At 43.5% G+C, this 27894-nt stretch overlaps 1 protein-coding gene across 1 annotated transcript in view; it reads left to right on the forward strand.

Annotated features, from left to right (window-relative positions):
• The first annotated feature begins 361 nt into the window (after window positions 1–361).
• Window positions 362–27894, forward strand: part of LOC143988993 (cytochrome P450 2A4-like) — a 126758-nt gene continuing 99225 nt past the window's right edge. Inside the window, exons 1-2 of the mRNA XM_077488976.1 lie at window positions 362–433; window positions 12340–12509. Of these exons, the coding sequence (XP_077345102.1) occupies window positions 12342–12509 (168 nt within the window). The 5' untranslated portion in view covers window positions 362–433; window positions 12340–12341. The remainder of the gene's footprint in view (window positions 434–12339; window positions 12510–27894) is intronic.

Here is a 27894-nt window from a genome sequence, read left to right on the forward strand (position 1 = left end):
TGCGATTTTGTCGCAGGACAAGTCGCAGCAGTGTGAACTGGGGCTGAATCCACTTTTGTAGGGACAAATTATTGGGACAAAATATAAAATTACAAAAAGTTACACTGAGATAAACTGTACAAGTGCTGGATTGTAATTTAATGTTCTGAAGACATACCTTTCCTTTGCAAGCCTTGGCAAACTGCATCTGATGCAATTTAGTACACAAAGACAGACAATATGCAATCTGGCTCTTGGATGCATTGCGTATACTAAAGTGGTGACCACAACTGGTGAGTTACTACCAAAGGGTTAATCCCAAAAAAGACAGAGCAGCTTGTCTTAAGTGGCCTAGCTAATTGTAATTCATTAGCCAGTTCCATTTAGAATTAGTATCCACAAAATAGAGGCAAACAGATACAGCATTTTGTTTTTTTTATCCAAGGAACAAAAGGTAGGAATGTTTTACCAATTTATTTTCAATTCCTGCAATGTTTAATGTACATAGCTCATCCAGAGTGTAGTGTTTCCTGTAGTTAGTCTTTATATATAATATATATTTTTTTTGTTTACATAATGTTATATTAACTTGTACAGATGCACGTGCATAAACTCCACTCATGTACTCACCTGCATGAAAGTCAAACCACCCCATTAGCTCATCAAACTTAAGTTGGCCATACATCATACAATTTATTTATTTTTAATTACATTTCCTTTAGACTTTCCTTTATCTATATAGTGCAAGGGCCTGTCTGATTGTATACAAAGTGTTTTGGTTTGACCTCATATTATATGGTTTTGATAAATCTAATGGAAAATTGTATGGCCAGCCTTACATGGCAAATAACAAACAACATTTTCTCCTCTGAGAACACTTGGCATATAAAGTATGTATATGTATGACAAAAGGCCCAAAAATAATATATACAAATCTCAGACAGAGGCTCCTTAAGCGCGTGTGTGTATGTATATATATTATACGCTTAACCACTTCAATACAGGGCACTTAAACACCTTCCTGCCCAGACCAATTTTGAGCTTTCAGCGCTGTCGCACTTTGAATGACAATTGCGCGGTCATGCTACACTGTACCCAAATGAAATTTTTATCATTTTTTTCCCACAAATAGAGCTTTCTTTTGGTGGTATTTGATCACCTCTACGGTTTTTATTTTTTGCGCTACAAATAAAAAAATACCGAAAATTTTGAAAAAAAAAATGTTTTTTTTTTGTTTCAGTTTCAAAACTTTGTAAATAAGTACGTTTTCTCCTTCACTGATGGGCACTGATGGGGCTACACTGATGGGCACTGATAAGGTGGCACTGATGGGCACCAATGTGGCACCAATGAAGTGGCACTGATAGGCGGCACTAATGGGCGGCACTGATGGGCGACACGGACGGACACTGATAGGTGGCACAAATTGGCACTGATAGCTGGCACGGATGGGCGGCACGGATGGGCGGCACGGATGGGCATGGATAGGCGGCACAGGTGGGCATGGATAGGCGGCACAGGTGGGCATGGATAGGCGGCACAGGTGGGCATGGATAGGCGGCACAGGTGGGCATGGATAGGCGGCACAGGTGGGCACTCATAGGCGGCATCGGTGTTATAGTAATGGATGCCAATCAGTGCCAAACAATAATGCATGCCAATCAGTGATGCCCATTGTGGCCACTGATTGGCATCCATTATGGGCACTGATTGGCACCCATTGTGCTGACTGGCACCCTGGTGGTCTAGGGAGGATTATGGATTTTTATTACCTTTTCCCTGGTGGTCTAGTGGTGTCCCTGGTGGTCCAGTGTGGGCATCCTCGGGGGGGCTGTGCTGATAATCGATCAGCACAGACCCCCCCCCTGTCAGAGGAGCAGCCGATCGGCTCTCCTCTACTCGCGTCTGACAGACGCGAGTGAGGGAAAGCCGATCACCGGCTCTTCCCATTTACACTGTGATCAGCCGTGATTGGACACGGCTGATCACATGGTAAAGAGTCTCCGTCGGAGACTCTTTACCGAGATCGTAGTTGCCGGGTGTCAGACTGACACCCCGCAACAACGATCGCCGCGATGCGCGCCCCCGGGGGCGCGCAGCGGCTCATAATCCTAATCACGTCATATGACGTCCGGTTAGGATTATGAAACCACTTTGCCGCCGTCAATTTGTAATAGGGCGGGCGGCAAGTGGTTAAGGAGCCTCTGTCTGAGATTTGTTTACAGTTAAAAATTTTTATTTTTTTGCTAGAAAAATTACTTAGAACCCCCAAACATTATACTATCAATATAAATTGATAAACATGTTACACTTCAAAATTGCGCCCGCTCGTAGAATGGTGACAAGCTTTTACCCTTAAAAATCTCCATAGATGACGTTTAACCACTTGACCACTGGGCACTTAAACCCCCTTCCTAACCAGACCAATTTTCAGCTTTCGGTGCTCTCACACTTTGACAATTACTCAGTCATGCAACACTGTACTCAAATGAAATGTTTGTCCCTTTTTTCACACAAATAGAGCTTTATTTTGGTGTTATTTAATCACTGCTGTTTTTTTTTATTTTTTGCGCTATTAATCAAAAAAGACTGAAAATTCGGTAAAAAAAAAATTTTGTTTTGCCCAGAGTATTGCACAGTGTTGCAGAAAATGGGCAGAGTACTGTAGATTGTCACTGAGCAGCGCTGTGGGCACTACACATCCAGCCCACAGCGCTGCTGCAATCTCTCCCCCTTTCACTGTACCGATCGGTACAGAGAGGGGAGGGAGGAACTGGCGGCATGTTTGTTTTACAAGTGATCGCTCCATCATTTGACGAAGCGGTCACATGGTAAACAGCCGCTATCAGCATTTCTGGGTCTTTCACCTACTTTTTTTAATTTTTAATTATTTTTTTTTTTTCACATGTTTGTCCTATACACTCCGAGCCCTTAGATTCACCCTCTTGGGATGGTCCTATGGTTGCTATAGGTAAACCTCTGCAGTCCTTCCACTCATATTCCCCCTTGGACACTTAGTTCTTCCATGGTTTACACTATTTTTATTATGATAGCTCTTCACAGTATAACATTTATCCATAGACTCCCTTGGAGCCCCTCTTGGCATTACCACTTACACCACACGGAGAACCTAACTTCCTAGGGGTTTTGTGTTTGAGTCTCCTTAGCTCCTGTGACAGACTACTTATCCTAGAGGTTCCCTCCAGTTGCAGCATTACATACTCCTGCTCTCCAGTCCCATGTAAGTAACCATTTCATGACCTTTCCATTTCCCTGCTCTTGATGCTGGGGTTCTTAACAGAACTTACCAGTATTTGTTTATTTACATCTCTTACAGACCAACTGATGCATCTGTTCCTCATGAAGTGTGTTTTGATGAAACGCATTAAAAGCATGCAAACTGTTTTAATCCATCATCCTTGCATATAATCACTATCCTTGTTACAATTGTTATTTTCCGACACAGAGTATATACTTCATCATTGGCAACTAGAATGTGCTGCTTCTTTGTTTTTAATGTTATAATTGAACATTTTAGAATATGTAACTTTACAATTTATTGTATGCATTTATGAACTGTACTTTACTTCAATTCACATAATTGGCTTCAATATATTTCATACTGAGTTTGATCTTCTACCCTCTGCGTGACAATAAACTCATTGGCCTACCATGTATGTATTCATTTTTTTCTATTCGCCACATGCCTCATAAAGTCACAATTCCCCTTTTAAATTTCATTGATTCAGGGAAGGAGGCCCATATTGCCTTATGTACGCCTCATTTAAAGTCCCAATTCCTAAGCCCCAGACAGCCATTTCATCTGAGGGAAATCAATCCTGAAAACGTGACCTGTTGTGCGTTCTTGAGAACTGGCATTGAGAAACCTGGTCTTAAAGTAAAAAGGCCTGCTCTCAAGGGGGTGTGATATTTTTTTGTTTTTGTTAGGTTTTGTTTTGTTTGTTTCTGACTTAAAAGTATGAATATTGGAAGGTTCCAACCTGCCTGCTCCACTCTGTCCTGTTTCCCCCCTCCACGTGGCTGCGTCCACCTGGCTCAGTCCTCCCCTCCTCTCCTCTATTCAGCTTAGTCGGCCCCTCCACTTGGCTGCATCCCCCCTTCTCTTCTGTCCACCTGACTCAGTCCTCCCCTCCTCTACCCACCTGGCACAATTCTCCCCTTCTCTGTCGCTCTTCCATAAAGGCCAGATTTGTGGAGGGCACGACTAATAGTTGTCCTGTGGACAGATTCTCCCACCTGAGCTGTGGTTCACTGCAGCTCCTCCAGAGATACCATGGGCCTCTTGGCTGCTTCTCTGATTAATGCTCTCCTTACCCAGCCTGTCGGATTAGGTGGACGGACATGTCTTGGTAGGTTTGCAGTTGTGCCATACTCTTTCCATTTTCAGATGATGGCTTGAACAGTGCTCTGTGAGATGTTCAAAGCTTGGGATTTTTTTTTTTTTTTTTTACTTAACCCTGCTTTATACTTCTCCACAACTTTATCCTTGACCTGTCTGGTGTGTTCCTTGGCCTTCATGATACTGTTTGTTCACTAAGGTTCTCTAACAAACCTCTGATAATTAGGGTGACTTTTGAAGGCAATTGGCTCCACTAGATTTTAGTTGGAGGCAACAGTTTGCCTAGGTTCACATTGGTCCAATTTGGCATGCGATTTGACTTGTCAAATTGGTGGCTTTTGCCGGCAATGGCACCGTCCGAATAGGTGCGGCGCTGCACCGATTCCCAAAAGTAGTTCCCGTACTACTTTTGGCGACTTCGGAGGGCCATTTGTATAGACGTCTGTGCAGGAACCCACACAGATGTCTCTGAAATCGCTCCAGAAGTCGGATTGACATTTTGCGAGTTCAGTTAATTTCTAACCCACAGTCAGTGTGAACCTAGGCTAAAGGGGGCTGAATACAAATGCACGACACACTTTGTGTATGTGTTTTTATAGTTGTGCTCACCCCAAATATGAAAGCTGGAGACACCCCTGTCTGAATGGAAGAATCTTGGACTGTGAGTATCAAAACTGGATATAGAGAACAGCAGGTAGAAGATGTGATGTATTTGAGAACTAAAGACAAATCCACTTTGCACTACACGTGCACTTGGAAGTGCAGTCGCTTCACATGCAAGGAAAATAAATATGATTGGATGGTAAAACCAGCAAAGCTTCGCCTCATTTTAGATCTTCCACTCAGATCTACAGCGACTGCACTTTCAAGTGCACTTGCAGTGCAAAGTGTGGATTTGCCTTTAGTAAATAACCCCCTTTGTGCTGCCAATCCATGTTGGAAATTGTATTTCCATAGGCTGAAATACATAATTGTTTTTTTTCCCTCCCCCCCCCCCCCTTTCTTTTCTTTCCTTCCTTTTTTTTTGTTACCTTGTGTAATTCAATACAATTGACGTGGCTTGACTAAAGATTAGAAAAACTTCACTTTTAGGCTGGGTTCACACTGCTGCGGGGGGAGATCCGGATGTGATTCGCACCGCAAATCACATCCGATCTCCGTAGCGATGCGAGTTCAGCCATACAGATAGTATGGCTGAATTCGCATCGCTCCCGCAGCAAACTCGCACCGGACCCTTTTTTTGGTCTGCAACAGAATCGGATCGCATGGGGGTTCACACCATGCGATCCGATTCCTGTGCGAGTCGGCAGATCGCACTGCGATATGCGGACGGATCTGGGGGTGTCATTAACATATCATTGACACTCCCAGCCGTCCGCATAGGGCAGTGTGAACTGCCGGCGGGAGGTGTGCGATGCAGCGGTGTGAACCCGGCCTTAATAGGCTCTAGAGCAGCTTTTCTCTACCTTTTTTTACAACACTGGGGGGGGGGGGTTCAACCCATACATATGTAGGGAACCTGCCCCAACCAATCGGCCTCTTCCTGACCAGAGCACTTTTTGCTATTTGACACTGCGTCGCTTTAACTGACAATTGTGCATTCTTTGCACCCAAAAAAATTTACTTTTTTTATTTTATTTCCCACAAATAGAGCTTTCTTTTGGTGGTGGTATTTGATCACCTCTGTGGTTTTTATTTTTTGCGCTATAAACAAAAAAAAACGACAATTATGAAAAAAATAATTATGTTTTACTTTTTGCTATAATATCCCCCAAAAATTATCTTCCAGGACGGCACACCTGAGATGACTGGTCTCACCTGGCAGGAAACACAATCAACAACAGAGTTTAAAAGTCCCCACTCCTCCCTCTGACCTTCAGTTATTGATTGTTTTTCCCACCAAGGAGGCTGCAAAACCGTTTGTTATTTTTACTAAGAGACCTTAGTCGCCCACCTTGGAGCAGGACTTGGAGCAGTCAGTGGGGACTGCGGAGGCTGTAGGAGGTTGAACCTCTTTTTTCCTTAGGGTTTTTTTCCCTTAAACGAGTGGATGGATTCCCCTGTGTGTTGCTGGGGCACTAGGACAGATGATTTGTCCATAACCCCAGGAGGCCACGTTTGCTCGCTCTCCCTCCCCTTACCTGAAGGTGGCTGAGGGTGGGGAGGGGAAGGTGGCTCAAATTTCAGTTAGATTTCTTACTATTAAGATGGCCTTCCTTCTGGCCATTACCACAGCTAGGATTGGTGACTTACAAGCTCTGACTATAAAAGAGCCTTTTTTGTTAATCCTGGGGGATAGGATAGCCCTCAGACAGGATCCTCTTTATTTACCGAAGGTGGCCTCTGGGTTCCATAGGGCACAGGAGATTATTCTTCCTTCATTTTGAGAAGGAAGAAAGACTGCACCTCTTACATGTTAGACGCTGTATGTTAGTGTATTTAGATAGAAGATGGTTCGATCTCTTAAATTCCCTTACTCTAATTACTTTTGGTGGCCAAAGAAAGGGTCTCCAGGCCTCCAAACCAACCATTGCAAGGTGGATAAAACAGGCGATGGCTTATAAGCAATCTGGTAAGCCAGTCCTAGTAAACCTTAAGGCTCATTTGACTAGGTCTCTGGCGACCTCCTGGGCAGAGAGGGCAGGCGATTCAATCGACCAAATCTGCAAAGCAGCAACCTGGATGAGTCATAATACCTTCCTGAGGCACTACAGAGTGGAGCTGTTGTCTCCTCAGGACCTAGCATTCGGCAGGAAGGTTCTACAGGCGGTGGTCCCACCCTGAGGTAGGCCTGTACTTCTTGCTTAGTCTCTCAGGTGTGCCGTCCTAGAAAATGACCAGTTACACTTACCGGTAACGGGTTTTCTGGGAAATCTTCCAGGATGGCAGGCCTACTTCCTTACCCTAAAATCTTGGTGATTGTTTTTTTTTTTTCTCATTCTTCAGAATGCATCCTCTGACACTGGTGTGGGCTTTTACTTTGCCATAACTGAGGGTCAGAGGGAGGGATGGGGCCTTTTAAACCCCGTTGTTGATTGTGTTTCCTGCCAGGTGAGACCAGTCATCTCTCAGGTGTGCTGTTCTGGAAGATTTCCCAGAAAACCCGTTACCGCTAAGTGTAACCGGTAATTCTTTTCCTCAGTTTAGGCCAAAATGTATTCTTCTACATATTTTTGGTTAAAAAAAAAAATGCAACCAGCGTATATTGATTGGTTGTGGGGATAGTTTATGGCATTATTATTATAAATGTTTTTTTTATTAGTAATGGCGGTCATCTGCAATTTTTATTTTTATCGGGACTGCAACATTATGGCGGACACGTCAGACAGATTTTTTGACACATTTTTGGGACCATCTGCATTTTTTACAGCGATCAGCGCTATAAAAATGCATTGATGGCAGTGAAGGGGCTAACCACTAGGGGGCAATCAAGGGGTTAATGTGTTCCCTAACTGAAGGGGGGTGGGGACTCTGTAGGGAAGATTGCTGTTTATACTCTGTATGAACAGACGATTTGTCACTTCTTCTACCCTCAGAGAATGGGAACTGTGTGTTTACACACACGGATCCCGGTTCTCCGTGTGCCCCGAGCGATCGCACTTGCACCAGGTCCATGGGCGCACATGCCACAGGGCGAAACGACGTTGCATAACGTTGTTTCGCCCAGCGTGCCATTCTGCCGCAGTACAACTGCGGCGAATGGTCGGTAAGTAGTTAAGTGGTCTTTTTTTTTTTTTCCTCCTGAAAAATAAACTTATGGATTTATCTGTTCCTGCCCCCCAATCCTTGGAGGCATGTTGTCCAGGCATTATGCAATACATCACAGAACTATGTTTTCTGCTCCAATACTGGCAAGGGTTTTTTCTCCTTTAGTCCTTTCCATAAACTTAGCAGGATGTTGTGCTTAAAGTGCTTGTATACCCACAGGAAAAAGAGGGGCTTTGCAGTGGTTTTTAACCCTTTCTGGGCCGCTAGCGGGGGGTAAAACCACCCGCTAGTGGCCGAATAGCACCGCCAATCTGATAAAGCGGCGCTTTACCGCCAACGCACCTCTCGCCCCAGTGTGAAAGGAGCCTTAGATGCCTAAATGCATTGCGTTGCTGCAATGTGGTTGGCTGATTAGCAGATTGTGTTACTAAGCAATTGAACAGGTGTACCTAATAAAGTGGCCGGTGAGTGTATGTTCCACACTACTGTGAAATAGTAATGGATAAGTTGTTTAATACCCAAGCATTACTGTAATATTAGCCATGCAGATCCGCCATTCAACTATTTGCACCACCTTTTATACTTGTTGTCCCCTTTAAGTGGCTTGGCAAAGTTGTCTCCACTTCAGAATGTTGCTCAAACACAGAAGATACACTCAGCACAAAATGTAAGCTGTGGAAATACTTTATGAAAAATCCTCTATGCACTCACAATTATGAATGCAGCACATAACAACGTAAATGGCTAGAAATCTCCCTCGCCACCTTCTGGGAATCGCGAACAGCAGAAATGACGGGGGGAGGATCATGGGAGAGGAGTCAAGAGTTAGAACAGGTTGTTCTTTCTTTCTAAGGGCTAGAACAGGTTGCATGTTCTAACCTAAATACGGGTGGAACATGTAACCTGTTCCAAAGGTGAACTTGTCCTTTTAAAATGTTAGATTCAAGTGAGGTTGCTAATAGGGTGATTGAATATGGAAGGTATGTTGTATAGGTATTTAAAAAATGTAGCATGAACTGGAACAGCATGCACGTTTTTATATACAATACTTTTTAAAGTGGAGTTCCATCCAAAAGTGGAACTTCTGCTTTAACCACTTCAATACCGGGCACTTATACACCTTCCTGCCCAGACCAATTTTGAGCTTTCAGCGCTGTCGCACTTTGAATGACAATTGCGTGGTCATGCTACACTGTACCCAAACTAAATTTTTATCATTTTGTTCCCACAAATCGAGCTTTCTTTTGGTGGTATTTGATCACCCCCTGGGATTTTTATTTTCTGCTAAACAAATAAAAAAAGACAGACAGAAAATCTTGAAAAAAAACACTTTTTTTTTTTTTTGTTTCAGTTACAAAACTTTGTAAATAAGTACGTTTTCTCCTTCACTGACGGGCACTGATAAGGCGGCACTGATGGGCACCGATGAGGTGGCACTGATATGCGACACAGACACTGATGGGTGGCATGAATTGACATGGATGGGCAGCATGGATAGGCGGCTAGGATGGGCACTGATAGATGGCATTGTAATTTAAAGTTTTGTAGGGATGGATGCAAATCAGTGATGCCCATTGTGGGCACTGGCATCCATTATGGGCACTGATTGGCATCCATTATGGGCACTGGCTGGCATCCCTGGTGGTCTAGGGGGCATACCTGTTGCTGGGCATCTCCTGGTGGTGTCCCTGGTGGTCCAGTGTGGGCATCCTCGGGGGGGGCTGTGCTGATAATCGATCAGCACAGACCCCCCCTGTCAGAGGAGCAGCCGATCGGCTCTCTTCTACTCACGTCTGACAGACGCGAGTGAGGAAAAGCCGATCACCGGCTCTACCTATTTACACTGTGATCAGCCGTGATTGGACACGGCTGATCACATGGTAAAGAGTCTCCGTCGGAGACTCTTTACCGAGATCGTAGTTGTAGGGTGTCAGACTGACACCCCGCAACAACGATCGTCGCGATGCGTGCCTCCGGGGGCGCGCAGCGGCTTAATATCCTGATCACGTCATATGATGTCCAGTCAGGATATTAAAACCACTTTGCCACTGTCATTTTGCTATATGGCGGGCGGCAAGTGGTTAAGCACGCCTCGCCCCTTAAATGCCACATTTGGCATGTCATATTTTTATTTTATTTTTTATGGGGGGGAGGGGGAGTACCTTGTTTGGCCACCTAGGCAACAACTCCTCTCTCCCTAGGCAGCCTCTCCCTCTCTGCAATCTTCTGGGACGTGTCACAGATCCCAGAGGATTGCCTAGCCACTAGCAGAGCACATCGCGACTCGCGCATGCACAGTGCGCGCCCGGCTGTGAAGCCGCAAGCTGTCATGGCCGGGTTCCCACAGTTGCTATGACCGCGCCGTGGAGAGGAGGGGGAGACTGGACCATGGGACAGGTGAGTGTCCGTTTATTAAAAGTCAGCAGCTACACTTTTTGTAGCTGCTGACTTTTAATAAACTAAAAAAAACAAGTGGAATTCTGATTTTAAGAAAGAATTGTGGTTTGTTTTTTTTAAGATGTGTAGCATCCTCTACCAATAGGCAGGTGCTAGTAATAGGATTTATGCTAAATAGAATGTCAGCACTGGTAAATTAAGGCAGGCCTATGCTGCAAGCTAGCCATGTCTGTTTTGATCTGGGGGCTGGGAGTGGTTAGTGTGGCCACCTGTGAGGTGCCTCCCCTGCTTCCAGGGAGAATGTTCTGGAAGAGGGGCATGGCCTGAAACCTGGAGTGACGGGCAGCTAATGTGGGAGCCCTGACCAATCCCCAACTAGTATTGGCAGGGGGCTGACCCCCTATATAAGCTGGCATGCCACTGGGGGGAGTTTTCGGCCAGGTGAAGTGGAGAATGGAATATTAGACAGCAGCAGGAGGGCACCCCCATCTGGGGGGGTTGTGCCAATCACAGGAGGAGGCCCGGGGAGAACTGTGAGGGAACTTTGCCTCTACACAGTCATTGGCAAAGTCCTTATTACACGGTCAATGATGAGGAATTGCTGGAGCAGAAGGACAGGTGAAGCTGTCGGAACTTATGGTCCAGTCAAGTTCTCCATCAAGGACTTGGGGCAGAGAAAGGTTGGTGAGTGTACCACAGTGGAGGACTGAATGTGCCAGGAAGTCTGTGGAGGAACTTCACTTCTACAGAGTCCGTAATGAAGTCCTTATCATTACACGGTCCATGATGAGGAGTCCTGTATCAGAGGAGAGACTGTGGGGGATTGTGTCAAATCGATGTGGCCTGAGAGCACAGAATTTGCAAGTTGGGCTAGTTGAGAACAGTAGTCCACTGCTCAACATTTGATTTTAAACGAATAGGCCTCCAGGGAGCGGTAATGCAGGCCTCTGACCTAGTAGCAGCAAGCAACTAGAACCAGTTTGAGGAGCTGTTCAGAGTGGGTCCTTCTTGCTTACAGAAGAAGATGTGACATACTTTATATTGAAAATAACAGAATAAGTTTTATGCAGGAGGAGAGGATTTCTTGGAACATCACCCTTACATGGTTAAGAGTGATGTCCTCATCCTTACACAGTTATGGGTAAGGAACTTCTGGAAGCAATAGTGTGCAGGAGTAAAGCAGAGTAGGAGCAAGTGTCTGCATGGTGATGCAGGAGAAAGATCGTAACTGTCAAATCATGCACATCTTTTCTTCAGATTCAAACTAAGTGCTAATCTGTAACTCTGCAAATATATGATGGCAAAAACGAAACTAGCAAAACACTGTTCATTATCTCTGCAAGTGATCTATGGGAGTCTGGCAGTGGGGTGAATTGGTGGATGTTTACTAGTGGCAACTAAACCGCTGCAAATGGAATAAAGACCAAATGGATTTGAGGTCAAATTTGGTCTATTGAGTACCTAATAACATCACTACATAGTGAATTATTTTATGTATTTCTATGGTCAATTAATATAGGGGATGTTGGTACAGCCGGTAAGGCCCTTTTCATTCAACTATTCTTATTGGGTCCACTTTTCAGTTTTTCAGGCAGACCTGACTGGGCAGTCCATTTATCGATATATTTATTTATTTATTTATTTATTTTTTTATAGCTCCCAACTGTCCCCGATTTTAGAGGGACTGACCCTGATTGGAACAAAGTCCCTCTTTCCTTCTCATTTTGGTCTGATCTATATAGTTGTATATAAAAGGCACTTTATCTTTCAAAGAGTGGGAGGAAAAAGGGACCTAAGCTTTAGAAAATATCAAGTTAAACCACATAATCCAGTGCTTCAGCACACTATAAAGGCATGCCAATATAATATTGCTGTGATTTGTGTTTGCTTGTCAGATATGGATGTCCTCACTCTGTCCCTCTGCTCGTTTCTGCTCTTCTACTCCATTATCTCAGTATGGAGAATACAGAAGACACGGCTCCGACTTCCTCCAGGACCGACTCCACTGCCATTTATTGGTAATTTGCTTCAAATGAGGTTTGCGTTGTATCAGGTTTATCCCAAGGTGAGTCAAATTTCCATGTGTGAAATTGAGAGTTTGAAAGGTGTGTGTCTGTGTGGGGTGGGGGGGGGAGGGGGGGGGGCTTGGTTGGTCCTTTTTTGTTTCTGCACAATTTTGGCAGTGCTGAAAAAAATTTGCAACCTATAAAATGTGATTGAGTAGTTGGCTGCTCTTTTGTTGATGAGGATAAAAGTTCCTCCAATAGTAGGATCTTCAAAAGACTGCCAAACTCACCTGTGCTACTGTGACTCATTCATGTAGACACAATAGTATTCTGTTTAACATTTAATTTCTACTTTTATTAACTATCTTTTTGCCTTGGCGGTGTTGAGTTTTTGCAGGCACTGATAATTTTATGAATAGTTTAAAGATCATTCTTGCCAAAAGTTATATTTCTGTTAGGGTAGTTTCACACTGTTTGGCCGCAGAGTGGGTGCATCTTAATATTTTCGTAAAGGGTTACCTACGCTTACTTCTATTAGGTTTTGGTAAGTCTTGCATGCTGTATCATTGGTGCGCTTTCAGAAAATGCACCAAAAACTTGAAATCTAGTTAAGGTCTATGGGAAACTGCAGGTAACCCACACAAAAACCATGGGTACACTGTGCTGAAACTGAACTGCAGCATGGCAGTGCGATATAAGTTTTTATAGATGGAGTCTGATGGAATAAGTAATCTGACTTTTTATCTACTGTACGTCTTTATTGATGTTATGCATCCTAACCAAGAGATTTAATATTTTTTCCAGGATTCAAAAAGAGTATTCAATGACGGAAGATAGAGGGGTAGTTGGCTTCATAAAGTCCAGGTTCACATCTATGCAGCTTTTCAGGCACGTTTTTCAGTGCATTTTGCGTATATTAAACCAGCGTTTTTTATGTGTGTGTTTTTTTTTTTTTTTTTTTTTTTTTTTTGCAGCAATGGGGTGTGATTATCTGATGACATCACTCAGAGAGCCTGCCCCTTGTGACAAGGGGTGGGATGTCCGACTGATGTCGTCGGCTGGCCACGCCCCATTGCTATATAAGCGTCGTCAGAGAGCAGGTGACAACAAAACAGATGAAGACAACCGAACAAGAGTGGCTTTTGTCCTCATCAAGCCCAGAGCTCCCCCCCGGCCGCAAAGGACCCATCCCCATGTTGAGGGCATGAGTCCTGGTATGGTTCGGGGGGAGGAGGTGCTCGCTCATTCCTTTCCTGACCTCCCAGAGCAGCATGCTCTAAGGGTCTGGTATGGATTTTGGGGGGGGACCCCACACCGTAAAATGGAAAATAAATAAATTGTATAGCTAACAGCTAATGACTCATCGGTTGCTAAAGACTTGGCAGCTGGCTTCCCGGCCCCCTGCTTAGCAATCAGCTACGTACAGTGGTAAAATTGCTGTTCCTGGTGCAGCTCCATTTGAAGTCTGTTAGTCGTGAATCGCGGGGAAAAAAGTCCCTGACCCTTTCCAAAAATGCACTAGCCACAAAATGCATAGATGTGAACTAGTACCATAGGAAACCTTGCTAAATGAAGCGTAGTGTGTTTCTGCAAACTGCACTAAAAATGTATACGTGTGGGAACATAGGGTAAGGGAGTTGTAGGAAGAAGTAAGAAAAATTCCAAAGTAAAGTAACAAAGTGTGTTCCCATAGAAAAGGAAGTTTTCTTTACTATGAGAGAGATTATTGTCTGAGACACTAATATCGAGAGCCTTAGACGTATTGTTAATATATAACCAAGATATACTTTTAAAATGATTCTGTTTCTTTAAATTAGTTAAGATAGTTGGAGGACATCATCTGCGAACAGAGAAGTTATAGTGATATCCAGTAAGCTCTAACACTTTAATATTGGTATTTCTTAAAGCTTTTGCAAGAGGTTCAGTGGCTAATATAAATGGAGATAGAGGGCACTCTTGTCTAGTACCTGTTTGTATATCTAGTGAGCTGGACACTTGTATAGATGGGCAACTCCTATCCTCATATTGATTAGTGGTTCCAAATTAATAACTACTGCAGTAGGGAACAGACACAAAATATATGCTCGGCATCTTTCCGAATAACTGTTCTGCTTTATTATGATGCAATTGAAGGTTTTTCTACACATGATTACATAGGTATCGCAATTGTACGTTTATGGTAACCAGGGGCCTTACATAGGCAGGCTAATTCTAATCAGGACTCAAAAGAATGCAAATGTACTGAAAACATTATTAGTGCCGTGTGCATTGTGAGGGCAGTATGCAATACATATAAAATAGAATGCAATTATATGCAGAACTTACACATTTCCATTACAGTCTTCTCTTTTTTGTTCAATATTTTGAACACTAACCATGCCTGCTATCACCTTTTTAACCTGGGGCCTCCACACGCTTAGGTGGAGGTAGTCCTGGCCAAAGAGGCAAAAACTCCATTGTGGAGAAAATAATAGCTGAGCAGCTTTTTTTCATTACAAAATGACTTTTCCTTGTGAAAAACAAATGATTGATAAGACATATTTACAGAGGTGTGTGTGTGTGTGTTTGTTTTTTTTGTTAGTATGGCTAAAACAACAAGAACCTGCAAGGCTGAAAACAGTCAATCAAATGAACTTGGCATGCTTGATTGGTTTACCTGCCAAAGTAAAAACAAACGTCTGGCGTTTCAAATGGAACCAAAAGCTCTCTATAGATCAACTATCTATATAAATATATACTTTATTTATCGGCGTATAACACGCACCCCAAGTTTAGGAGGGAAATTTAAGGAAAAAAAACTTACATTTAAATGTCCATCTGCAGCCTGTCCGTCATTGCAGCCTTGTGCATCGTTGTCCCCTTTTATTTTTAAAAATGGTGCCGCCGAGATGTCCTGTGTATCTCGGCGGCTGTTGGCCGTACTCGGCGGCTTTCCAAAAGCCGCCGAGAAGGGCCGAAGGTGGCTGAAAGCCACACAGAGCCCAAAAATTACTCAGAAATCGTTAAGGATCGGCGTATAACACGCACCCGCGATTTTCCCCTGATTTTAAGGGGAAAATGGTGTGTGTTTATATGCCGATTAAATACAGTACTCCCCTTTTTTTTTTTTTTTTTTTTTTTTTTTTAAAAGCTCACAGGCTTTGCTAAAAGATGGAGCTCTGCTTCTTGAGCTAGGGAAAAAGAATCCAACGACTCTGAATACAGAGTATCCTTCTGGGTGATAAACTGAGTACTCCGGGAATAACTCTACAACAAAAATGTAATATCTGGATCTTCAGGGAGTGTGTCCTGCACTGGGCTCACAGCAGCTACACCATCAATTTAACACCTGTGGCTTTCCTTTGTCTCCAGCCACCTCCAATAGAGGCAATGAGGTGGCTGAATTCAAATGTACGCATTTTTCATTGTTTGCTTTAAAACATGAGTTTAATGTCCAAATCTTTAATTAGAAAAACATTTAGTTGGCTGTATATTTGCTGCACATTAAAAATTACGTTTTTGACCAAAATAATGTCTAACTTTATCTAATAGCACCTTTTGCATAAAGCTACAGCTCTGATGTATTGGGATGAACCCTTCATTACTGGGTCCAGCTTGCATATATTACAATGGCTTGTTTTCTTTCATGCTGTTTGTGTAACAACTCCAGTTTCGTGTTTCAAAAAGACAACTTTTTCCTGGCAATATTATAATATATGATAACAATGCCCTGCGATCATGCAGAGATTTCCATAAATGCAAAATATTCTTCTGCTTGTACAACTGCACTTACAAGGAAAAGGGGCACATCATTTCATAATCCACACATTCTGCTTTTGGATTTCAAAAATAAATTAAATACAAGAGGACCAACAATCTGTATATGATGGACCAGAAAGCACTCGGCCACATCAAAAACTATAAAATAACTGGCTGCAGGTGGCATCTATCCTACCAGGGTGTGTGGACTTGATGTGATGGGTCTGTTAGATTTAAGTTTTATTTATTATTACGTTCACATCACGGACCATAATAATAATAGTTATTATTAGACTTTAAGATTTCATTTTATTCTCAGAGTCCCAAAAGCGGAAGAGGGAAGGGGGTTTTATTCTCATGTCTTTGTAGTAAAAAAAACCTTCAGGAAAATTCAGATTAATTCTGAATTTAAAGCCCCTGAACAGGTCAGTGGCATACAAAAGCTTCCACATGGAGTCAATCTTTTCAGTAAGGGCTCTACTACCCCGCAACTGTTTCATGGTATCTTTGGACCTAAGGAACGCGTATTTACACATCCCTATAGCGGAGGCCTCGCAGAAGTTTCTACGCCTTGCCATAGATCTGGGGGGGAGAAACAGTACACCTGCAGTTTCAGGCCCTGCCATTCGGGCTATCCTCATCACCCCACGTTTTTACCAAGGTCCTGGTAGAAGCCATGGCCTTTCTTCGGGTCCAGGGGATATCTATAATAATCTACCTGGACAACCTGCTCTTATTTTGCAGCGTCCCCAATACAGTTAGTCAAGGATCTCGACCTAACCAAAAGGGTCCTTACAGACCTGGGGTGGCTACTAAACTTGGAAAAGTCCAGCCGGATCCCCTCACAACAGTTCTCCTATTTAGGACTCCTGTTGGACTCAACACCGTTGAGAGCTTTTCTGCCGAGAGAGAAGGGGGGAAAAGCTGGACAGAGCGGTGGCCTCTCTTCAGAGCAACCAGCTGTTTTCCATAAGGTTTCTGATGTCAGTATTGGGTCTACTTACATCTACTCTAGACACCCTAGTACATGTTCCGCTCCAAGTAAAGAGATCCCTCTGGTGGTGGAGAAAAGTGATGAACCTGTCGCAAGGACGTCTGTTGCTCATCCCAGTTTCTCGGGTAGTTACCACAGATGCAAGTGGCAAAGGTTGGGGGGCACATTTGGGTTCCCTTCTAGCTCAGGCCACTTGGGAAGACAAGCTGTCTCAATCGTCCAACTGGAAAGAACTAAGGGCAGTGGGACTAGCCCTCAGGTTTTTAAAAAAAGAACTCCTGGGCCACCACATTCAGGTGCGGTCGGACAACTCCTCTGCAGGGTGACACGAGAAATGGAGCACTGTTGTCTTTAGCAACCGAGATCCTGAGCTGGGCCGAGACCTACACTCTTTCACTGTCAGCAGTTTTCCTGAGAGGAGAAAAAAAACGTGATAGCAGACTTTCTCAGCCGAAAGAGGCTGAGGGAGGGCAACTGGGTTCTCAACCAGGAGATCTTCAATCTTATAATAAAGAGATGGGGGGGGGGGGGGGGCCTCTGGAGGTGGACCTTTTCGCGTCCAAAAGCAACGCAAAAACCCCGTGTTTTTTCTCCCTGAGAAGGGGAGAGGGAGCTTTAGGTGTGGATGCTTTGAACCAGAATTGGCACTTCAGAACATATGCCTTCCTGCCTCCGGCGTTGTTTCCAGCAGTACTGAGAGTTTCAAATAGAAAACACATCTCTGATTCTGGTGGCACCGCATTGGCCCAAGAGAGCATGGTTCTCAATACTGAAACAGTTGGCTGTAGAACCTCCCTTATTCTTGTCCCCTCGGGACGATCTCCTCTCTGAGGCCAGTCTTCTGTCCACGAGTACGCCAGTGGAAGTTAGCGGCCTGGCTACTGAGGAGGGTATAATAAAAGCTAAGGGGTTTTCAGAGAGGCTAGTTTCTACCCTCCTTGACAGTAGGAAAAAGGAAATACACTAGATCTATAAAAAAAGGTCTGGTTATGTTTCAATAAATGGTGCGTAGGAAGCTCTTTGCCAGTACGGAGCTCCTCTGCAGTGTTGGAATTTTTGCAGTGTGGGGCAGATAAGGGCTTATCCGTTGGTACCCTCAGGGGTCAAGTGTCAGCCCTCAGTGTTTATTTAGAAAAGCATCTGGATGCCAACCCGTGGGTAGTCAGATTCTTTAGGGCCCTGACTAGACAGAGACCGGTCCAGGGTCTGCCTTTTCCCAGATAGGATTTATCCTTAGTTTTACAAAGCTTAACGGGACCCGCCTTTGAGCCTTTAGAAGAGTGTTTACTAAGAGAGCTTACTTTTGAAGACAGTTTTTCTGGTAGTGGTAACAACTGCCAGGAGGGTCAGTGAGATTGAGGCCTTATCAGTCAGGTCTCCCTTTTGCGTTATTTTCCTGGACCGGATAGTTTTAAAGACCTATCCGGCCTTTTTGCCAAAAGTGGCATCCGGCTTTCATAGAAGCCAGGAAATAGTATTACCCTACACTATTTAGAACTGACCAAGGCATTTAGAAGGTCAGACTCCTTATTTGTTTTGTTTTCCGGGGCCAGAAAAGGATGCAAGGCGTCCCAACGCACTATCGCTAGATGGCTCAGAGTATCCAAGAAATCCCAGTGGGTATTAAAGCACACTCTACAAGAGCTATGGCAGCCTCCCAGGCAGAAGCATCGGGAGCAACGCCAGAACAGATTTGCAGGGCAGCAACATGGTCCAGCTACTCCACTTTCGTAAAACACTACAGAGTGGACCTGGTGTTGGCAGGTGAGCAGGCCTTTGGGTGAAAGGTTTTGCAAGCTATAGTCCCACCCTAACTGGTAAGTGCTCGTTTATCCTCTCATAGTGGCTGTCCTGAAAGACGATTAGGGAAAATTGGAGTTACGCTTACCGGTAACGTATTTTCCAGTAGTCTTTCAGGACAGCCCTAGTTACCCACCCGAAAATTGGGGGGAGTCTTACAAAGGACCAAAACGCAGCAGGATAATGGTATTTGACAACATGTTATTAATGTGTTCTTGTGTCTCCCCAGCTGGCCGGAGGTAATCTCGATATAAACTGAGGTCCGGCAGGGGAAGTGAGAAGTTATGGGCTGGCGCAGTGTTTCCAGAGGAAGAGGAGGAGACTATCTCTCTCATAGTGGCTGTCCTGAAAGACTACTGGAAAAGACGTTACCGGTAAGCGTAACTCTAATTTTTTTTTTTTCCCTCAATAAGGGCTTATTGTATAAATGTAAAATTACAAAATTGTTATCTTAATCTTAACTAATCCCATTCATTACAAATTTCCCCAATAACCTGGATTTCACTTCCAACCAAAAGTTGTCTAAACCAGTTTCAATATATCTATATTATTGATAAACTCCATATTAGAAATTAATACTCAAATGATAATTTCAATATCACACACTAAAGTATATCCACAGATAAATGTCCTTAAAGGGGGACATATTACTTAATTTTACTTTAATTACCCTTTTTTTTAAATGCACTGTTTTGAATATCCTTTGATAGTGGAATTTACACTTCATTTTACTTCATTTTACCGTGTGTGGAAAATGGATTCAAAAATAATTGTGATCACATTGTTTATCATTAGATTAATTAACCCGGCACATTTTGTTATAAATGTTTTGTCAAAAAAAAAAAAAAAAAAAAATTTAATTGGCATGGTGTCCTTCCAGCTTATCACTGACCTCTCGTCCCAGCCACATTCTTTTATGAGAGCGCAAAGGAGGGGGTCACATCTGCATACATGGGGCACACACAAGAGATAGAACTAAAAGTTCCAGCATTCACACACATACACGAATATCTCTCTAAAATTGCTTACATTTTTCCCATTTGTACACAACACATCCATGTTCTCTCACTTTCTTTTAATATTTCTTTGCTTGACTTCTTTCCTTATTTTGATCTGATATCCTTTGCATCCCATGTATTGTAATACCATACTTCACATACTCTACCTTCTATGATCAGACGGGCAGCCATAGTGCTCATCCCATCTTCCCTCTCTGACAACATATAAATGTAGCTGATTGCATTTTGGACAAAATGTCATACGCATGTAAATTTAGTTTTTCTTCAGAACAGTAGGGGTTCTAAGGGTTACTTACGTAGGTTGGCCTTGACATCAGTCTGGCCGGGCTGTGTTAGAAGTTCTGCCTGGTCATGTGAACAGTGAGGTGCACGACAGGCCAGAATCAGGCCTGGTTGGACGTTTTGAGTATCAACCTTCTTGGAACCAATCAGTGGGAGTTCCGGGCCCCATTGGGGAGTCTGGGAAGGTGTACTTAAGATGTGTGGGTCACGTGTTTTAAAAGAGAGGAGTTTTTGAGGCCCGTGTGGTCTGTTCTGGTTCCAGGATCGGGGTAGCCCCGTGAGGGGTCCCGGTCATGGGGTGTTCTACATCATACAACATGTTCCTGTTAGAGGCCCCTAATAGACCTGCCTGGTCTGGGGTAGAGATCTGTCTTTTCCCGAGTCTCGGAACCTGCTGGTTCGAGGCGCAGTAAGTGAGGGAGAATTCAAGGTGTCTGGGTGTGCTCTCGGCTTGGAGAGGCGCCACAGCTCGTGGAAGTGACCGGGGGATGACTCTTCGGAGGAGGGCCGACAAGTGGCATCCTGGGAAGTGCCTGGTTATTGAGTTGGGAAGGACATTGACAAATTCACGTTTTTCCAGGACCATTGAGGAGACCGAGAACGTTCCAAGTACTGAGGAAAAAGGTTCCTGTTCACCCCTAGTTACAACTTGTACACGTTCATAGGATTGTTTCAAGTATTCGAGTCAATGTGCTGACTGCCATGATCTCTGGCTAGAGATTGGCTCAGCCTTGAGATACCCAGCTGCGAGTGGCTACTCTCTGGGTGGCATTAGAGACTTTGCTAGACCTGCAGTTCAAGGTGCCTGAGTTCTTCACCCATGCCCTCTGTTCCCATGAGAGACTGTTATTGGATGTTACCCCTGCAAAATAAAATCTTTCAAAAAAGACTTTATTTTTGTCAGCGTTCAAGCTGTTGGGTATCAACCCTGGGAACCCCTAGATGTGGAAGAGCAGGTCAAGAGGAGGTAACTGGTAAGCCCAATAAGTCAAGACTGCCCTGCAAGGGATGTGGCCCCTACATAAAGTATTCTGTTTTAAATTCTCCATTTCTCTGTTATGTCTTTTCCAGTTGTAGTGCCTGACCCCTAATTCATCCCACAACTTAACATCCAAATGTCCCTTTCTGTCTCGTGTTAATTGTCACCCTTGATCCATCCTGATCCAACACAACTGTAATTGTGTTGTCCCCCTATACATTGTAAAGCTCTGCGTAAACTGTTGGCGCTATATAAATCGTGTATAATAATCCTGCTCGCATAGCTGTTTCTCTAGCTGTTTACTCTGCATGATTCTAAGTCCCTGTTACCCATTGTGGATCCATGTCCACTTTAACCATTAATCTAGGGGCTCAGTATAGGCGGAACCGCACCTTTGGTTCCTATATAGCGCTCCTCTTGCACTGGGCATTTTTGAGGGTCTCTTACTCTTCATTACCTTAATTTAATTTCCATAATGACTGGCCAGTCTTCTCCATGTGTGCCTATACCCTATTGCCTCTAAACTACTTTAGCACATGTACTACATATACCTGTGAACAGCACTATTCTTCCCTTTCTTATCTATAACACTCCGATAGACAGTAACAACATAACATATAAGCACCAATCAATACAATTTAAGGGGAGTAAAATAGGTACCCTTTGTCCCAAAAATGCCTTACCAATCAAGGAAGTCTGATAAGCCAAATGTAAGCAAAAGGCTTACCTCACCCGGCTGATTATCAGAAATTCCCGGATCGTCTCAAGCTCCTCATTTCGGATACTCGGGGTCACCTGCAAATCCTCTCTTGGCTGGCTTGCCACCCGAGCTGTTCATTTTATAGATGGGCAACTCCTATCCTCATATTGATTAATGGTTCCAAATGAATACCTACTGTAGTAGGGAACAGACACAAAAGCTACGCTTGGTATCTTTCCAAATAACTGTTTTGCTTTATTACGCAATTGAAGATATTTTATACACATTACATAGGTATCACGTTAACCTAAAACTAACCCATCTACAAAAGTGACCAGATTTACTCTTCCATTTAGAAAAATGGGGCTTAGTCTGCAAGGACCTGTGTCAAATGTTTTCCTAATGACCAGAGGAAAGCGGGGATTTAGTGTTGAAAATATTTTTATTGAAACATTTCAGGTAAAAACAATAAACAGTAACCATCATGAGGCAAGTGTAGACAGGAACATTAACAGGAGAACTTTTACGGGAGGCCGGCTAACGACTATTGGCCATAGCCGGTCCCTGACGGGAAACTTGGAGAGTAGAGAAAACGTCCTGCTCACCGATCCATGAGGCCACAGTAGTGAGAAATACTCATGGGTTACTACATGAGGCAATATTTAAACAATAATATAGAAAAGATAGAAAGAAAGAAAGAGAGAAGAGAGAGGAGCAAAGTTAAAGGAGCAAGGCGGTACAGGGGAAAGCTAAATAGCAAGAGGGGAGGAGAGGAAAGTGGGAGGGAGGGGGCGAGGGGGAAGGAATATGGGCAGGGGAGGGGGTAGGGTGAGGGAGAGCCCACAGTGTCCTCATGCGTTCAAGATTTGGTTCATTAAAGTGTCAGAAGAAGAGAAGCGGAGCCAGATCGACCATTGAGAAAGAAATTTGGCGTAAGTGTCATTGTCCAGTGCCAACATCTCCTCCATTCTCATAGTGTCATTCATAATCGACACCCACCGTGACAATGGGGGAGTGGTCGTTGTCTTCCAATAAGCAGGTATCAGCTGTCTAGCAGAGGACATAAAGAAACGGAGCAATCTTTGTCTCTGTGATTTAATAGACCCGGGCAGTATAGAGAGTAATGCAATTTTTGGAGAGATAGGAGCCGGAATATCAGCTAAGAGATTATAACATTCAAAAACCTGTGTCCAAAAGGGGGCGGATCCTCTCACAGTTCCACGAAAGCGGGGATTTATATAGTTTTGGTGCTATGAATGATTTGTAAGATTCTTTGTTTATTATTGCTTGCTTGTCTCCTGGGCGTGAAACCAACTTGAGCTTTACCTATGAATTTTTTTTTTTTGTATTTATTCTTTATTTTCCAAATTTTTCAAACTTTACAAATATAAACTATTCAGCATAATAATCAAAACATCAACATTTCTTTGCAAATACTCATCCTTGTACCTCACCCGCCCCCCTCCCCCCCTCACTCGGTCCTTACCCAGAGAGTTTTCCTAACATTCAAGCAGGTTCAAATAGCTTTCAGATTTTCGAAATTGTATCCAGGGTCGCCATTTATTCTGATATCTCTCTTCCAAATTATCCAATTTAAACATTGTCTCTTCAATCTTTCGTATACTTTCTAATCTTTCTACCCACTCTTTCATGGATGGAGGGTCGGGATTCCTCCACCTTCTCGGGATCAGAGCCTTAGCAGAGTTCAATAAGCCAGGGACCAGAGACTGCGCATACTCTCTCTCTCTCTCCTTTTTCCGGGTCGTGAAATAGACATACCCAGGGGTCACTCCTAATCCCTTCTCCTGTTATTTCAAAAATCGCTTTTATGATTTTCTCCCAGAAAAGCTGGATCTTGGGGCACTCCCACCATAAATGAGCAAAAGTACCCACCACTGGACAGCCTCTCCAACACATTGAGGGGGTCTCACTCCTAATTTTATTTCCTTGCTGTGGGGTTATATACCACCTTGTTAAAAGTTTATATGACATCTCTCTGGTTTGTAAGTCTTTAGCTACCGAGTAGGTCCGTCTAATGATCCTATTTCTATGGAGGTTGTTATCTAAAGATCCAATTTCCCTTTCCCACTTCTCCAAATATGGGGGGTACTTTTGCTCACCTACATCTGTTAGGATTTCATATATTTTTGAGATCCTTTTTACCAGGCAATGACAGTTCTCTACCAACTTCTCTAGTGGTCTTAGGTGCTCCTTACCCCGTAGTGGTTGTGTTAAAGACTGAGTAAAATAGTGCAACTGTGAATATCTCCATTTGTCTAGTGGCTTGTGTCCCCACTTCCCTATAATTTCCTCATATGTGCACAACCTATTCCCTTCCATAACATCCTGTAGCTTAATATTGTCTTTTTTAGCCCAGCTACTATAATATATATGTTCCTCTTGACCTGGTAAAAAAAATTTAGTGTCCAATAGTGGGATTAGTGGTGAGTTGTGTTCCCAGTTATGTCTCTTATTTATTGTGTCCCAAATTCGAAATAAACCTTTTGTCAGTAAATTTGTGCTATTCCCTAATTCTCTATATTTTGCAGGTATCCATATTATCCCCCCTAATTCCCTTCTACTCAACTTTATTTCTAGTTCCACCCAATCCTTTCCCTTTTTATTGTGTATCCAATCTGTGATTCGAGAAATTGCTATAGCCTCATAGTATCTTTTAAAATCGGACATTGCTAACCCTCCTCTATCTTTGCTTCTTGTCAGGATATTAAGAGCCACCCTCGCCGCTTTTTTTCTCCATATGAATCTTTTAATCATAGTTCTTAATTTATTTAAATAGCCCTGTGGTAACAGTATGGGGACCATTTGACATGTGTATATAAACATTGGTAGAATAAACATTTTAACTACGTTTATTCTCCCTATCCATGATAGCGCTTTATATTGGATCTTATCCAAATGCTGTTTAATTTTATTTAATAAGGGGATATAATTGACCTCGAACAGATCGCCCAACGCTGCCGTCAGCCTTATTCCCAAATAGACTAGCTCCCTCCTACACCACCTAAAAGGGAATTTAGCTTGGAGAATTCTCTGCTCTTCTGCTGGTATATTTAAGTTTAAGATTTCAGATTTGGTTGCATTAACCTTAAAATTTGAGACTTCCCCAAATTTTAACAGTTCTTCCGTAATCGCCGGTATGGAGGTTTCAGGGCTAGAGATATAAAGCAGGAGATCTGCAAAAGCAGCGGCCTTGTATTCCCTCCCTTCAACTCGTATTCCATGGATGTTTTGATTCTTCCTAATTGCCGACAGGAGGGGTTCTAATGACAATATGAATAAGTGGGGAAAGCGGGCAGCCCTGTCTTGTCCCATTGCACAATTCCAGGGGACAGGACAGGGCCCCGTTTATTCTAATTTTCGCTTTAGGTTGAGTGTACAACGCTTCTATCCAGCCTCTCATCCTCTCCCCTATTCCATATCGTTCCAACACTTCAAATAGGAACCCCCAGCTAACCCTGTCAAATGCCTTTTCAGCATCTATAGACATGAGTATTGTGGGGGTGCCCTGCCTTATGGTTTCCTGGCTTAACATAATGGTCTTTAATACGTTGTCTCGCCCTTCTCTCCCTTGAATAAATCCAACCTGGTCCTGCTGTATCCACTCTGGCACATGAGGTCTTAATCGTTCAGATATGATTTTTGCAAAAAGTTTAATATCTGAATTTAGCAAGGAAATTGGTCTATAACTTTCCACCGCGAGCGGATCCTTTGCCTCTTTCAGTATCAGGACCACATGTGCCAGTAATGTCTCATCTCAAAATTTTCCATCTCTCCCCACTGCATTAAAATAGTCGCATAATTTTGGGACCAGCTGTTTTTGAAATTGCTTATAGTATAAGATCGGGAAGCCGTCTGGTCCCGGGCAACCTCCCTTGGCTGTATTTTTAATCGCCCACTCAATTTCCGCCTTTGATATTGGGGCTTCTAATGCTTCCATTTCTATGTGTTTAGCCCTGGGGATGTCTATCCCTTTCAAGTAATCTTTTATGTTTTCCCTTCCGCTATTCCCTATGTTGTCTTGTTGTTGAATATTATAAAGGGCCCTATAGAATGTATAGAACGTGTTCACTATGTCCTCAGGCATATTTTGTATATCCCCACTATCATTTCTCACTTTTGGGATAAAGGTTTTACTTTTTTTTCCCTTCACCCTCCTGGCCAGCCATTTGCCTGATTTATTTCCCCATTGATATTTCTCTGTTCCCAGGATGTGGTAAGCGGCCTCCCTGTCCTGCTCTAGGCAATCTTCTAGTTCTCTTTTTTTTATTACTAAGTCCTGAGTATCTTGAAGTCCCCTTGGTCTACTACTCAATTCCAGTTTCTGGATTTCTTCGTACAGTAGGGTTTTCCTCCTCTCTCTCTCACGCTTTTTCCCCGCTCCAATCCCTATTAATATTCCTCTTATAACTGCTTTGTGCGTTTCCCATAATATAGGGCTGGAGATTCCTGGTGTGTCATTTAATCTAAAAAATTGTTCCAATTCTCTCTCAATCTTACTTACAGAGTCCTTGTCCTGTAACAGTGATTCATTCAATCTCCAGTTCATCCTCGGTCCCTGGTCCTCCCCTACCTCCAACTGAATCTTAACTGGCGCATGATCAGACACTGTTCTTATTTTTATTTCCGCTTTCTTAAGGGTCGTCAAAAATGAGTGTTCCAAAAAATATATAATCTATGCGAGAGTAGGAACCGTGGACCGAGGAGAAGCATGTATAATCCCTGCCCTTTGGGTGCAATACTCTCCAGGTATCCTGTAGCTGGAATGCAGCTAGGGCCCTTAAAAACATTCTCTGCTTATATTCAGATGTCCTAGAACCCCCTGCTGTGGTATCCATTTTAGGGTTCATACTCCAGTTGAAATCCCCAGCCAGGATTAATTTCCCCTCTTTAAAATCTTCTATTTTGTTCAATACTTTTTTCAAGAATGTACCAGCATTTTCATTTGGGGCATAAATATTGACAATTGTACATTTAAGATTAAACAGCATTCCTTTTAAACACAAGTATCGTCCCTCCGGGTCCACTAGTCGGTCCTCTAAATTAAACCTTGTTGTTTTGCTAAAGCCTATAGCAACCCCTCTAGAATATGAGGATGGGGAATCCCCATAAATCCATACCGGAAAATTAACCGAATTCAGTCTAATCCTTGAGGTGCATGTTATATGCGTCTCTTGGAGACCAACAATGTTTGCTTCCATATGGTATAACTCGTCATTTACCCTGTATCTTTTCCTTTTTGTGTTTAAGCCCCTTACATTATAGGTGATAACATTGACTATCACCATATCTCTTTTTCAATGACCATTCTCCCCACCGTTTTTGGGGCGTCTAGTGAACCCGGTAGAAACTACCCTTGCTAACCCTGTGGGAGGACCGAGTGAGAACCCAAAGAAAAAAAAAAAGAAAAAAACCCCTCCCTCCCCCCCTCCCCCCTCCCCCCTTCCCCCTTGTCCTATAACAGAACATCTCGTAAGACTGGGTAGGACTCCCCCTTTCCTGTTAAGCCTATGGGTCTGGCAGGCCATTATTTGTGGTCTCCTCTCCCCCATAGTATCCCTGGGGTTCACCCCTTGTGTCCATCCAAACCTCCCTCCAGCCCCCTCCCCCACACCCCCCCCCTCCCGAAACATCCTTCTAGTCATCTTTGCTTCAAATAATTGGATTCTTTCGTCTCCAGGGGCTCGGGCCTTTCTGCCTCATACTCCTTTGAGTCCTGCTGCCCCCATCCCCTAGCTCTTCTTCACTATCCCATTCTATCTGTGGGGCGGGTTGAATTCCTAACCGCTCACAAAATTCTTGGAGATCTTCCGGGAAACGTAGAACAGCAGTTCGTCCCTCTTTCTTCCCTATGAGACATGCCGGAAATCCCCATTGGTATGGGATATCGGCTGCTCTCAAGAGTTCCGTTAGC

The sequence above is a fragment of the Lithobates pipiens genome, unplaced genomic scaffold (assembly GCF_037356315.1).
Source record: "Lithobates pipiens isolate NorthernLeopardFrog02 unplaced genomic scaffold, aLitPip1_a1.2 Scaffold_18, whole genome shotgun sequence".
NCBI lineage: Eukaryota > Metazoa > Chordata > Amphibia > Anura > Ranidae > Lithobates > Lithobates pipiens.